This window comes from Lipotes vexillifer, unplaced genomic scaffold (genome assembly GCF_000442215.2).
Source record: "Lipotes vexillifer unplaced genomic scaffold, Lipotes_vexillifer_v1.1 scaffold604, whole genome shotgun sequence".
Taxonomy (NCBI): Eukaryota; Metazoa; Chordata; class Mammalia; order Artiodactyla; family Lipotidae; genus Lipotes; species Lipotes vexillifer.
In genome coordinates, this window is record NW_006798979.1 from 1,572,655 (window position 1) to 1,588,134 (window position 15,480).

The 15,480-nt window shown below is 37.7% G+C and overlaps 1 protein-coding gene across 1 annotated transcript in view; it reads left to right on the forward strand.

Moving 5' to 3' along the window:
* Positions 1–15,480, forward strand: part of NBAS (NBAS subunit of NRZ tethering complex) — a 360,677-nt gene that overhangs the window by 53,616 nt on the left and 291,581 nt on the right. Inside the window, exons 11-12 of the mRNA XM_007471211.1 lie at positions 993–1,061; positions 11,773–11,901. Of these exons, the coding sequence (XP_007471273.1) occupies positions 993–1,061; positions 11,773–11,901 (198 nt within the window). The remainder of the gene's footprint in view (positions 1–992; positions 1,062–11,772; positions 11,902–15,480) is intronic.

Genomic DNA, 15,480 nt, shown 5'->3' on the forward strand with positions numbered 1-15,480 from the left:
GCCTCTCACTGTTGTGGCCTCTCCCGTTGCGGAGCACAGGCTCCGGACGCGCAGGCTCAGCGGCCATGGCTCACGGGCCCAGCCGCTCCGTGGCATGTGGGATCTTCCCAGACCGGGGCACGAACCCGTGTCCCCTGCATCAGCAGGCGGACTCTCAACCACTGCGCCACCAGGGAAGCCCTGCCTTTTGTTTATCCATTCTTTAGTTAGTGGACATTTAGGTTGTTTCTATTTTTTGGCTATTATGAATAATGTTGCTGTGAACATTTTTGTGTACAGGTATTTGTTTGAACACCTGTTTTCAGTTCTTTTGGGTATATACTTAGGATGGAATTTCTGGGTCATAGGGTAATTCCGTTTAACTTTTGAACAACCACCAGACTGTTTTCTATAGTGGCTGTACCATTTTATGTTCCTGCCAGCAATGTACCAGTGTTCCAAATTCTCTACAACTTCAACAATGCTTATTTTCCATTTCTAAAAAATTATACACATCTCTCCCTCTTGCTTTAAGTATATTTCTTAAATCTAGAGACAAAATTAGTCTTATTTTATTATTTCAAATACTTGTTTCTCAGTGATTTTTTTCTGGTGTTTTTCAAGTATGGGATCAATTTCTTCATGAATGAAATTTCTGTTGGGAGTATTGACCTTTTCCATAGTGATGCTAGGATAAAATGGTAACCTGGGCCAGCCTCATTTGAGAAGAGCCACTCATTAGATTCTGATTTGCATAGATTGTACTAGACTTGTTACGTATGTATTTAAAAATACATTTGATTATGGGTACATTTTGTAAGATTTGTCACTTGTTGGATTTTTTTTCCCAAACAAAAACAAAATCTCACCAGGATTTCTGATACTTATTCATGATTTTCTCAACCATTTCTTAAAATACTAGATGTGCTGTAGTTTTCATTTCATGATGAAAGGCCTTTAAACAATGAGGAAGCCTTCCATTGATCTTTTTTTTTATGATGTCTATTTTGTAGGTACCAAAGACCCTGGGATTATTAAGGATGTTAAGTGGCAAGTTTTACAGTCGCCAGGGGCAAGAACAGGTAATACAAATTGGCTTAACCTTATAAAACATCTTTACCAGGGTCCCCTTAAGGACAGAGTTGAATGAATCTTGAATATTATAGATTTTCATCTGAATTTGCTCTTAATTATACATTACAGGGGTGTATGCATTAATAAGATGTCATGGAGCTGTTCACTGAAGATTTGTGCATTTTACTATATATATCATTCTTATCTCAGTAAAGAAAGTTAAAAAAAAAATTAAGGAATGAATCTAGCCCTCTTGGATCTGGGGATATAGCCCAAAGAAGTCTCCTGGAATCATTATATATCTTTGAAGTTTCTTATTTTATCTTGTGAATTTTTGTATCCTTGTCCATAACATATCCCTTATGTTTGTTGGTTTTAAAATAGAAAAAGATTCCTTCCTAAATCTGAGATTATTGGTGTTTCAAGAGGATGAGCCACATTGATCCTGGGCTTAACTGTTTTGTTCTTCAGTAGGAGAAACATGGATCCATCTCAGAGATGCTTGGCAGTTTCATCCTGGATATACCCGTATGCTTTGGCGCTCTCTCTGAGGGAGATGGTTATAGTCATCCCCTCTACATGGCTCTCACAAGAGTCTTGATATACATGGGGCTTCAGATCATACTCCTTCCTGTTTTGGGGGGAATCAACCAAATTAATTTTCGTTTCTTCCAATTTCTTAACTGAGGGAAATTGTAAGAAATATGGAAATTGTAAGAAATATAACATGTATTCTCTTGCTGCATTTGTATTTAATATATTTAAAATTTTGAGTTCTGGTTATTTCTGTGCCCTTGACTTCAACTAATTCATGTCTTCTGGGTTGGTTTGGCTTTCTGTCTGTAGAATTGAGCAATAACACTACTCTTTATGTCTGGAAAGTCACTTTCATTTTTAATCCCTTGTATGTTTACAGTTTTCCAGTTAGCATTCTCTTTAGTCATTTCAAGCAGTTTGTCTTCATTTTGCAGGTGAAGAACCATAAGCAAGACTAAATGCCTTGGCCTCTGCCATGTACTTTGTTCTTTCTAATTTACTGTGTTGCCTCTGTTGGTCTTTCTGTTACCATAATAGTGCATGAGAGCTTTACTTTGTTTTCCTCCCTGGATCCTTTCCCATTCTCTTTAATTCCATCTAAATAATAACTCTATCTTTAACAAATTTTAAAGTGTTCATTTTTTAATTCTTTTGATGATAATTAAGTAATTATGTGGAGTGTCAGCATTTATTTATTCTTTTAGTCAGTCAGCAAGCACGCATTTTGAGCCAGCCGTGGTGTTAGAGCTGAGAATAAATAGATGAATAAAATGCAGTGCGCTTCCTCAAGGAGCCCTCAGTGTAGTGCGGGAGTCAGATGTACAAGCAGCTGTAGAACAGGACAATATGACACGTTTCATAACCTGTCCTGTAACATAATATGAAGCGCCGTTGAGGTGCAGGGAGGGACCATTGAACTCTGGAGGTGATACTTGATTTGGAAGTGAGTAAGAGTTCCTCAGGCAGTTAGGGGAAGAGAAGGCTGGTTGTTTCCAGGCCGGAAGCAGCAGGTGCAAAGTCCCGGAAGTGTCGGAGAACACTGCAGAACGCTCCACTCTGCTGTGGGGTAGGATCCATGGTCTCTTACTGTTTGTGTTCCGTAGTTATTTTATTGGGACCAACATAATTGTATTGTGTTTAGAACAAGAATTACTTGGGGATTGATATATTGGTACATGACTTTCCTTTGTACCATATCCTTACATATTAAATGCTGTGTTTATTAGTTGATTTGGTGTATTAATAGGCAAATGTAACTCTGTTCAATCAGTATAAAATGTCCATCTTCTTTTTACTCTTTCTTACCTCCTGGGAACTCCAGCTTCATGTTACCTTGCCTCCTGCTATTGGTTATTCTTTTGTGTGGCACTCAGCTCTTTATTGTTTTTATCGGTATCCTCTGTGATTGAACAGAAGGAGGGAGAAGGTAGCAACTAATTTCCTTACGTTTTGATCTTTCTTTGTGGCACCTGGTACTGGAATCCTTAACTGTTTGGACTTTTTAAAAAGACTTTATGAAAGTAGAGCTCTAAAATCAGGGCCTTTCAGTAAATATCTGAATGTTGTATGAGTATCCTGTTTGTATTCAGTGGTTCCTAGCCCAGAAATAATTATGGGGCATAGATTTTTAGCACCATCATTTTAGACCTGACAGATCTCATAGAGATTATCTAATAATTCCTTATTATTGTGAATACTTTCTAGCTTATAAGTCCTTTCGCATGATCTCAGAGGAAGCTTGCATTAATGGCATTATGATGCCTATTTTATTGATGAAGAAATTAAAGCCTCAAGAGAAATGGCTTTCCCAAACTCACTTACCTAGATAGTGTCAGAGATGGGTTTGGTCTTGAGTTGGCTCTTGATCTAGTGCTTTTTTTCACTACCTCTTGTTGGCTTTTGTCTAAACCCTTAGTTGGACAATTGAAGAAGCAGAAGCCAAGATATGTTGTACTTAAAAGTAGCCCAGGTTAAAAATTACCTATTATCTCAGAAAGAATGATCGTTTTTACTACTCAAGTTTGGCAGCAATTCTATTTCTCTTTTAAAATGTGTTATCTCTTAACTACTGCTATTTTTTTTTAAAGAGGAAGTGCTTTCCTCTATAGTAATCACATGGTTAATATTTAGTTCCTTTTGTTCTGTTCACTTGTCAGACTATAAAGTAGCAACACTGATTGGATAGTATTAGAGGGAATATGTATAAAATAGCTAAGGCAGTGATTGCTACCTTGCAGGCACATGATAAATGATAGTGGTGGCTGCTGTTCTGATCTGTTAATTTCTTTGTATCCATAATCATAGAGCCAATAATTAGTAGTCTGTGAGTCCTTTTTAATTGTGGTTTAGTATACCCCAAATTTACATGATTCAAAATAATCAGCTCCTGGTTGTGTGGCATATATTATCTTTTGAAGAGTATATGAATAATCAGAATTATTTGTTTTCTTTTGAGCTTCTTTTGTCACCAGAAAGTTTAAATTTATTTTTTATTTAGTTTTACTGAAGTATAGTTGATTTACAATCTTGTGTCAATTTCTGCTGTACAGCAAAGTGACTCAGTTATACGTATATATTTTTTCTTTTTCCTATTCTTTTCCATTACGGTTTATCACAGGATATTGAATATAGTTTTACAGTAGGACCTTGTTGTTTATCCATCCTATGTGTAATAGTTTGCTTCTGCTAATCCCGAACTCCCCATCCTTCCTTCCTCCAGAAAGTTTCAATTTAAATCTTTTCCTTTATGCTTTGGGCTTTGAGGTCTTATGAAGCTCTTTTACATGCTGATATTGTAAAGATGCTCTATGTTTTCTTTTAAAAGTTTCATGGTTTTGCTTTTCACCTGTAAGTTTTCAATCCATCTTGAATTTCTTTTTGTTGGATATAGTAGGAATCTAATTTATAATATGCTCTGTGTGGCTAGTACCATTAATTCATGCTGTATTCTTTCCCAACTAATTTATATAATGCCATAATTTATATACTGCCACCATAATTTATATAATGTCTGTCAGGACAGACATTTACAGAGGGTACATTGTAGCTATGTTTCTCTGCTCTCTTTTCTGTTTCATTGGTGTACATGTCTGTTCTCATGACAATATCTCACAGTTTTAATAAACAAGTTTTATAATTAAAAAATAATTTTTTTGAAAAGGGTATTAGCTTGGAAACTTTTTTTTCTCCAAAGGCTTTTTTATTTCCTTCATACTTTTGCAGTGTTCCCCCCCTCAGGTTGTTAACCAGGCTTTTGAGGATGACTTTCTTTTGATTTGAAAATAGATTTCTGTTTATTCTTTGGGGTCAGACTTCTAAACTTCAGTGGGTTAGAGCACCTACCGAATACCTTGAGGGCAGGGGTTTATGTTTGTTTTTTTCACTGCAGGTTCCCCAGAGTATAAAACAGTGCCTGGCATGTACTATGTATTATTGAATATGTAATATTCAGAAAATAATTGTCGAGTGTTGGAAGAGCAGTACTTACAAATTCACCTTTGATTGAGCTGAGTTTTTTTTCCCTTTAAGCGTATGTAGTAATTTAGAACATTTTGAACGTGTGCACTAGAATTCAGTACTTTGATTTTACTATAGCTTGTACATTTGAAAGGTATAATGAAATTGGAAATCACTCATTTTTAATTGTCCTATATAGATGATAGGCAGTTGAAGAAAGTGAGGCAATTTAAACTAATCTCAGTACGAAGGTCTCATATTTAACATTTAAAAAAATCTCTCTTTTAGAAAGAACAGTTGAAAAGTTTTATTGCAGTGTTTGAGGGAAGACACAGTTCCTACTCCAAATATTGCTCCAGTAGGAGAAGGCTTTAATTAGTGTTTTTAATTAACATAAGATCAAATGGACATTTGAGCTAGTGGTTTAGTGTAAATGAGAAGTAGAAGTTAAAATAATGTTCACATTATTAATTTCAGTAGTATTTTGTTAGTATTACATTGCTACACAAAAGACTCAATGAAGTAAAGGAAGATATCTTTTGAAAAGTTTTAGGAAGGGATTTGAGATGAGGAGGTAAATAGGAGAATTGACAGTGAAGTTAATTAAAAGGGCCATAAATGAATGACTAATGTAAGAAGACAGTTTACTGTGCAAAGTCCTCTTCCTTTGCCCCATGCTGTCTACCCAGGGATGCTAACTTACCAAGTAATTATATAGCTAGACTACCTTTTAATGAAGTTAAAACCTCATGGTGTAAACGGAAGCAGCTGGTAGGTGATAGTCACTGTTTCTTTTTCTTTTCCTCACCTTTAATGAGATATAATTTACAAATGAAATTGTAAGATAGTTAAGTTGATGATTTGATATAGGTACCTATACACTGTGAAAGGATTTTCCCCCATTGAGTTAATACATGCATCACCTCACATATTTACTTTTTGTGTCTGTGTATGTGTGTGAGAACATTTAAATCCTACTCTTAACAAATTTCAATTATACAATACAGTGTTGTCACCTGTAGTTACCAATGTTATACATTAGATCCTCAGACTTTATTCATCATATAACTGAAAGTTTGTACCCTTTCACCAACCTCTCCCTGTTCTTCCAACCCCCAGCCCCTGATAGGCAAACACTGTTCTACTCACTGTTTTTATGATTTTGACTTTTTTTTTTTTTTTTTAAGATTCTATGTATAAGTGATATCATGTAGTATTTGTCTTTTTGTGTCTGGCTTATTTCACTTATCAAAATGCCCTCCAGTTTCATTCATGTTTTTGCAAATGACAGGATTTCCTTCTTTTTAAAGGCTGAATAATATTCCTTTGTGTGTGTGTATTCCATACCTTGGCTATTGTGAGTAATGATGCAGTGAACTTGGGAGTACAGGTATCTCTTTGAGGTAATGTTTTCATTTTGTTTGGAAATATACCCAGAAGTGGGATTGCTGGATCTTGCGGTAGTTCTATTTTTACTTTCTTGAGGAAACTCCGTTCTGTTTCTCATGGTGCCTATACCAGTTTACATTCTTACCAGCAGTGTACAAGGGTGCCCTTTTCTCTGTGTTCTCACCAGTGTTTATCATCTCTTGTCTCTTTTATAATAGCCATCCTAACAGTTGTGAGAGGATACATCATTGTTTTTGATTTGCATTTCCCTGATGATTAGTGATGTGGAACAACTTTTCATGTACCTGTTGGCCATTTGTATGTCTTCTTTGGAAAAATGTCTATTTAGATTCATTGCCCATTGTTAAATTGGATTATTTGTCTTTTGCTATTGAGTTTTATGAGTTTCTTGTATATTTTGGATATTAACCCCTTCTTGGTTATATGGTTTGCAGATATTTTCTCCCATTCCATAGGTTGCCTTTTCATTTTGCTGATAGTTTCCTTTGCTATGTAGAAGGTTTTTAGATTGATGTATTCCCACTTGTTTTTGCGTTTGTTGCCTTTGCCTTGATGGCACATCCAAGAAAATCATTGCCAAGACCAATGTCAAGAAGTTTACCCAACTCGATGCTTTCTCCAGAAGTTTTACAATTTCATGTCTTTCGTTCAAGTATTTCATCCATTTAGAGTTGACTTTTGTATATGGTGTAAATTAGGGGTCCATTTCATTCTTCTGCATGTGGCTATCCAGTTTTTCCAGTATCATTTGTTGAAGAGACTATTTTCTTCCTTGTGTATTCTTGGCTCCTTTGTTGTAGATTAATGGACCATATATGCTTGAGTTTATTTCTGGCCTCTATTCTGTTCCATTGACCTACATATCTGTTTTTAATGCCAAGACCATACTGTTTTGATTATTATAGCTTTGTAATATAGTTTGAAACCTGGATGTATAATGCCTCTAGCTTTGTTATTCTTTTTCAAGATTGCTTTGACTACTTGGGTCTTTTGTGGTACCATGCAAATTTTAGGATTGTTTTTTCTATGTCTGTAAAAAATACCATTGGAATTTTGATAGAGGTTGCATTGAATCTGTAGATCACTTTGGGTAGTATGGATATTTTAACAATAGTAATTCTTCCAATTCATGAATATGGAATTTCTTTCCATTTATTTGTGTCTTCTTCAATTTCTTTCATTAATGTTTTATAGTTTTCAGTGTATATCCCTCTCACTTCCTTGGTTAAATTTATTCCTAAGTATGCTATTGTAAATGGGATTGTTTTCTTAATTTCTCTTTCCTAGAGTTCACTGTTATTGTATAGAAAGGCAACTGAATCTTGTATGTTGATTTTGTATCCTGCAATTTTATAAATTTATTTATTCTAACAGTTTTTTGATGGAGTCATTAGGGTTTTCTATGTATCATATCATGTGATCTGCAAACAGAGCCAGGCTTACTTCTTCCTTTCCAATTTGTGTGCCTTTTCTTTTTCTTGCCTAATTGCTCTGGCCAAGACTTTCTGTACCATGTTGAATAAAAATGGCAAGGGGGGCATCCTTGTCTTGTTCCTCATCTTGGAGCTTTCCTCTTTTCCCTGCCAAGTTCTGTATTCTTGACCAACATTCCAACGTTGAAATGATGATTAAAATGAAAATGGCATTCGTAGTTGAGAAATGTGAAAGAAATTCACAGACACTTTTTTTTTTGTGTGGTAGGCGGGCCTCCCACCACCGCGGCCCCTCCCGTTGCGGAGCACAGGCTCCGGACGCGCAGGCTCAGCGGCCATGGCTCACGGGCCCAGCCGCTCCGCGGCATGTGGGATCTTCCCGGACCGGGGCACGAACCCGTGTCCCCTGCATCGGCAGGCGGACTCCCAACCACTGCGCCACCAGGGAAGCCCACACAGACACATTTTAACCAAAGTGAAAATTATAGCTACACCTAAATTTTATTGCCTTTACAACTACTTAATTCAAATGGAGGAGAAGAGAACAAGATTGTTTTCCACTTATGCTGAGAAATCTTAATACAATATGAGTGGTTATGGTTTGAATGTTAGAAGTTTACTTTTATTGTGATGTACAGTTGATTGAAAAGCCATTGCCTCCTATTTCCAAAGCATACACTCCTGAATTCTCTTCCTTGCCAACCAATAGGCATTCAGGTTTCCAAATACTGCAGACTCTGCTTACAGAATTTAGCATGGATTTTCTAACTGTGGCTTTACATCTTGTGTCACAGTTACTGTCAGGATAATAAATTACTTTCTGGGCCAGAAATACCCTGCATGCTATAGATATTCAGAAAAGTTTCTATAAATAAGAAGTAGAGTTTATATTTTAGAAGGAAATCACTGTGTTTCTCAAGTAACATAGGTGACTTGTCTCTGTCATCAGCTGGCTACAATTCAGTTGCTGCTAATAACCATATCTTCTTACTGTGCATATTTATGCAAGTTAAACAGATAACTTGGGACTTGAAACAAATGTACACTTAATGTGTGTGCATGTAATGTCTGAGATTTGCTTTAAAATCCTCCAGGGGACAAAGGTCCCCGAGGGCATTGTGGTGATTGGGGAATGACATGTGAGACAAGCTTGGAATGTTGATGTTTGTTTAAGATGGTTGTTGGGCCCCTGGGTATTTATTATACTGCAATTTCTACTTTTGTGTGTGTGAGTGCAAATTTCTACAACAAAATGCTTATGGAAAGGAATGGTAAGTTTGCAGTGTGAATGTCATGGCATCAAGTGAAACTAAGGGGGTGAAGAAAAAAAAGCAAATGGTTAACATTTTAGTTAATATATTTATTACTTAAGCATGGAGGAAGGATGGAAGGAAGGGAGGGAGGAATGAAAACAAAAGGAAATTTAGCATATTCACTCATTATTTCCCTGGTCATAATGCTGTTGTTAAATTATTCACATTATTCAGTATACATTTTTGGTTTGCTTTTTGTTGAAGAGATCCATAAACCTCCTACTTGCTCTCAGAGCACTTTTAGTGGGGTTGTTTAATGGAACGTATGGTGTACCTGCAGGTTACCATACAGATCACATGTGACTAACTGTTCAGGTGTTGAAATCATAATGTATACTTGGTCATAGTTTCTACTGAGGAGCATGCCTGTCACTACTAGAAAGGCTTTGGCCCAGGTGAGGGCAGTGATCATGGTGCCATCTGGGGACGTGGAGGGGGATGGAAGACTCTGCATCTGGTTGAGCTTTTGCTACTTAACACACTGAATGATGACCTTGGGCAAGTGTTGTGACCCTTCAGGTCTTCAGTTTCGTCATCTGAAACTCTAAAGGGTGGGTGGAGAGGTTTTTTTTCTTAATTTATTTTATTTATTTTTATTTTTGGCTGCGTTGGGTCTTCATTACTGTGCGTGGGCTTTCTCTAGTTGCCGTGAGCTGGGGCTAGTCTTCGTTGCGGTGTGCAGGCTTCTCACTGCGGTGGCTTCTTTCATTGCAGAGCACGGTCTCTAGGCGCGCAGTCTTCAGTAGTTGTGGCACGCAGGCTTCAGTAGTTGTGGCTCGCGGGCTCTAGAGCGCAGGCTCAGTAGTTGTGGCGCACGGGCTTAGTTGCTCCGCAGCGTGTGGGATCTTCCTGGACCAGGGCAAAAACCCGTGTCCCCTGCCTTGGCAGGTAGATTCTTAACCACTGTGCCACCAGGGAAGCCCTGGGAGTTCTTTTAATTAATGCAAATCTGTGCTTCGGAGGCACATTAATTAATGCAAATCTATGCTTCGGAGGCCCATCTTGTGCAAAACCATAGAGCTAATTGACTTTAGAGTTGTGAAAGGAAGATGCCAGGTCCTTCATCTTCTACTCATTCCCCCGTCTCCATCACAGAGGAAAAGAGCTGATGTATTTAAACTTTTGCTTAAAGTGCTTTTGCTTTTATTGCTTCTCCTTCCCAGGCACTTGTAGTTTAGTCTTTCTTACATTAAATTATGACACTGTGGGATAGACCTGTTACATCTCTGTTAAAGTGATTTTAGTCCTCAGCGAGGAGATTAGCAGATGCTAATCTTCTTGTCTATCCACTCATGCAGCAGTGCTCCTCACTTCCTGAAGTTGTTCTCTTTGTTTTTGATGGCTAATGTGCCTTAGTCATTTTAGACCTGAGGACTTAAGACTGTGTCTACCAGAGGCCAGGTCAATAATATAGTGAATCGAACCTGTTGTAAACTATGGTTTTTCAGTATAGTCATCTTTAGTTTTCAGTTCTGCAGCTTTTGGCCTTAATCTTGGGGCCATAATAGAGAATGATGGGGGTTTTGCCTAACTGGAAAGCTTATGACCCTTTCAAGACGGCATATACTACCTAGTCCCATCTGATTATTGCCATTTGGGCCCCGTGGTGCCCGATTTTCTAAATATTCTGGAGAAATATGGTTGTGGACTGCCATTTTCTGGTCTCTTTTGTTTTTTGTGGGGAAACTACCTTAGACCCTGTTCTTAATAAGTGCTTGAATGGGAAATAGGTCTTTAGTTAGTGTTTTTTCAGTTCTTCTGGTTCTGTTGTAGTTGGTGGGCAGGTAACATCTCTGCTCGGATGGTTTCTCTTGTGGTAACTGAGCAAACCTGGTACCCTCATGGGAAAAGACTGAGAGATTATCTGGACAAGTAGAACTGGGCAGGCAAGTCTTTCTCTGTGTGCCCGGCATTGGCCACGTAAAATCAGTGTGGTACAAAGTGTCTCTGTTCTGTGGCAACACTTAGAATCCTTAAATTGAATAATTTGCCAGCAGGTGTGGAATACCTTACACATTTAATGTATTTCTTAAATTAAGGAATGCATTTTCCTCTAGCTGGTCTTTTATTCCCATCACCATTTGGACCCTCTTTTCCTTCATCTCTCTCTTTCTCCCTCTCCGTTTCCTTCTTTTTCATAGCATGAATTTGTGGCCTGTCCATGTATAGAATATTCCAGGCATTGTGTTCGCAGAGAATCCTGTAAAGGTTCTTGTGAAGGTGTGTACCCAAAATTCAAGAAATTCATAATTTTGTCAACATCCACTCATAAAAGATATTGAGAACTCATGGTAATCTATGTGTGATATAAAGGAATATTTTTATGATGCTCACATATTTGGGTTTTGGGTTATATGTAAATCGTAACACTATAAAGTGGATTTTAAAAAACTGTTTTTTATATTCCGGAGCACATTTATAGTGTTATGAAGCTGTCAGAATCCTTAGTTATGAGAGATCATTTATGATATGGCACCCCTAAAGAGCGTTAATTCTTTAATTCTGAAAGTTATTTCTATTTGGCTACAAGTCTCTTGCTCTGACATTAATGTAATATAATTATTGTCTAGGATGGGATCTTTAAGATGAGACTTTCTCCAGATGGGACCCTCCTTGCAGCTGTTCACTTCTCAGGAAAACTAAGCATCTGGGCCATTCCATCTCTGAAGCAGCAAGGGGAGTGGAATCAAAATGAGCAGGTGTGTCTCTTCATTATGATTATTCCTAGAATGGTTGTCGCTTAAGGGTGAGTACTGACAATACTAATTTCATTTTGATGATATTTTACATTTTAAAATGTAGCTCACAGCTATTACTTATTCTCATCATTCCAAAGCTGTCCTATTCTTTACTTAAATTATACTATTATCAGTGTAGTAGGACAAATGAAGAACAGAGTAGCACTCTGTGCTGATACTAATTTGTAGAGCAGGACACTCTGTATCCTGAGTGTCCTCTGTCCTTTGATCTCTGCATTTCCCCCTTTCTCATTGCAAAAATACAGAATGGAGATGTTAAGTTTTCAGCAAAAGTTAACTGATATCAAAGATTTGAAGGGTCAACATCGTAAAAAGGTTAGACTTCTTTCCAAATCTTGCGGTGCTAGTAATCCTGGGCTTCCGTAAGGTTGAAGGGAGTTATCGTCTCTACTCAAAAGGTAGATAGAGAAGATACAGAGAAAGATAGAACTTCATTTTTTTAGTGTCTGGAAATAACAGCGTTTGAGAATTAAACAATTGAGTTGTTTAGTAACGGATAGTATCAATGTCTATTGTAATCTAAAATCAGGATGGGCAGGTAAGGTGTAATGCTCGTTTAATGCCACACGTTGTGATAGAGCGAAGATTTAAGAAAAATCTTCTCAATTAGATACAGCTTATGGTATAAATCTTTCACGGCTCTGAAGATAGTTTTGCCTGTCGGCGCTTTGAGTGTTAGTTCTTCTTCCCTCACATCCCCATTCCCCTTCCCTGTAGAGTATCCTGTCTCCAGCTTTGGTGGGTACTTCTGTGATTCTAAGAAAGGAGCATATTCCCTGCAAGGTCTGAATGGATCAGGGTCTTTTTATTAGCATTCTTTTGAATTTCATTTCATCAAACTGCACTATAAAAGAAGTCTTAATAAGCAAACAGTATTTTGTATTTCTCAGAATAGAGGAAAAGAGAAAGGGGCTCTACATTTTCACACTCTTTTCGCAGACTTCAATTTATTTGTTTTTGCCGTTCTTCAGTTTTTTCTCTTAGACGCAATTGTAGGAAGATTCCCTCGCCCCGCCTTCCCCCAGCCCAGTTCCTCACCATGTTGAATTTAATTTGGTCTCCACATCTCTGCTACTCTGACTTACTTACTGGATCTAGATTTGTTCTAAATAGAAGAAAGAGATCCTGCTCAGTTATCAACCTCAGTAGCCAAGTAGAGGGACATTCTTTCTGTCTCCTCTGAAATGAGAGCTAAGTTGATTTTATATCTTCACTCTAGAAGTGGAGTGGACCAGCTCTCAAAACTGTTTTTTAAGGTATTCAGCTAGGCTCATCAGATCATTGATCCAGAAGGTACTGTGCATTTTTCATGGTTATCAATGTGTAGTGTTAAGATACTTAGCTTTTGGTATTTGGGAAGACCCTGATGTTCTATTATATATGGGAAATTTTACATTTGAGCAAATTTTTTCTTAAAAGGTGAACACTTTGAATATTAGTCATTTGGAATAGAAATATTGATCAAGTTCTGAAGCACACTTAATGTTTCATCTTATGAGTGTCCTAGAATGTCATACATATAGCATAAGGACTGTTAAAATAAATTCATTAGTATGCTGTTTCGTTTTCTGAAATTCTGGGTACCTTTTTTTTTTTTTTTTTTTTGGCATGCAAAGATAACCTGCATCTGTTGTAGTCCTTATTGGCATATGCTTGAATTTTTAACTGGTTAGACATTTTTATCATTAGTTGCCAATCAGTTTCATTATAATTCATTACTCTTTAGCCCATGAATGTTATTCATTGGGTTTTTATAATGATTCTATGAAAAACACAAAAATTGTTAAAAAATCTTGAAACTCAGGAATAAGTAAATGTAAATATCTCAGTCATTTGAAATAGGCCATGAGAAAGGTAATGTGACAAGAAAGGAAGGGAATTTGGAAATGGCAACAGAGATGCACGGTGGGAGGACATGAGTTCAGGCCAGAAATTTGTCTCTAGTGTTGTCTTAGGGAGAGTCTTTTGAACAGAAATAATGCTGCGAGTTTAGAAGGCAGTTCATCAGGAATTGCTGAAGCCTGATTTTTCGGTTGTACCTCAAAGAGTTTCCACCTTACCTCTGTGGCTCTGATTCAGCGCTCCCCCCCACCCTACAGTCTGCAGACAGACTGTATGATGATACAACTCCTCAAGCTAGTTGTATCTTTTATTATAATTTACACCTTTTTGGGCTTACCTGTCAGTTTCTTCTGATTTGGTTGGTATAAATTATCTCCCTGGAATGCTTGAGTAAACTGGAAAAAAACAGGATTTGGGGCTCACAGAGCTGAAAACCATGGACCTGGTTGCCATCAGCAAGGCTGCTCGGCACATCCTCATTCCAGAGCACATCCCATCACAGGCCGGTGGCTGCCAACCCCTCCCTTTCCTGCTGCTGCTCAGCACCTGGAAAAACTAGCTGGATAGGACAGACTTGGCCCTCTGAGACCCCTGCCAGTGCTAGCCTCAAAATAAATTTTTGTCCAAAGTTGAGAACAGGGAGGGCATTTAATTTTATCTATTCAGAGGTTGTGATCACAATGCAAAAGCTCCTTCACTTAACCTGCCATCTTTTCTAGTCTCGTCGTTACGCTGCTTTGTACCTGCGCCCTGAGCCCGCCTCTCCTGCTCGCTACTTTTGTCCAACCCTTTCTGTTTTACTTTGTGAACTTCATTGCATGATAAACAAACTCCTGTGAGCCTTCATCATTTCCACAGAATGCTCTGCTTCCTTTTGATGCACTTAATCTAGGCTCATAAAGCTCAGTAGGGTTGAGGTACGTGTACACGTAGTCCTGAGGCTTTTATAAAATTTACTCTAATACTAACCTCTGTCATTATTTACTGAGCACTAATTTTGTCTTAGGGTTTTTCAGCAAGTAAACAGGAGAACTGAGACTTGATTTCATAGCTCTCTGGCTCTGATGTCCACGCTCTTTCCATGACCATATGAGAAAATAAATACACTTTAAAAAAGGTGGGAAAAACCCTATTTGTTAGGTTTTTTATTAGGCTTTATTTGATGTGATCTTTAAAAGAACAGAGACAAATTCTTTTTCTCTGCGAATGTAACACGGATTTCTTCAGCCCTCTCAGATGTGTTGAACTCTTGAGCTAATTAGTGTGTACCAGATACTAGAATAAGTAATTGAGAAAGTCTGTCATTGGTGAACCCTTAACTTTATGATAGATATCACATCACAGTACTTATGATGTGGTGACATGAGGTGAGGGTGGTAACTCCTTGTCCAGCAAAAGAAGTTTGAACAGCCATACTTTGTTTGAGCCTTTCACCGATATTCCGGGGATGAATCACATTGGATATTGGACATTTTAGATTTGACTTTAATGTATGAAGAGAGTCATTAAAATCTAGTGTACTAGTCAGCTATAGAGAACAAACTAGTGGTTACCAGTAGTGAGAAGGAAGAGGGGAGGGGCAAGATACGTGTAGGGGATTAAGAGGCACAAGCTATTATGTATGAAATAAGCTACAAGGATATATTGTGCAATGCAGGGAATATAGCCAGTATTTTG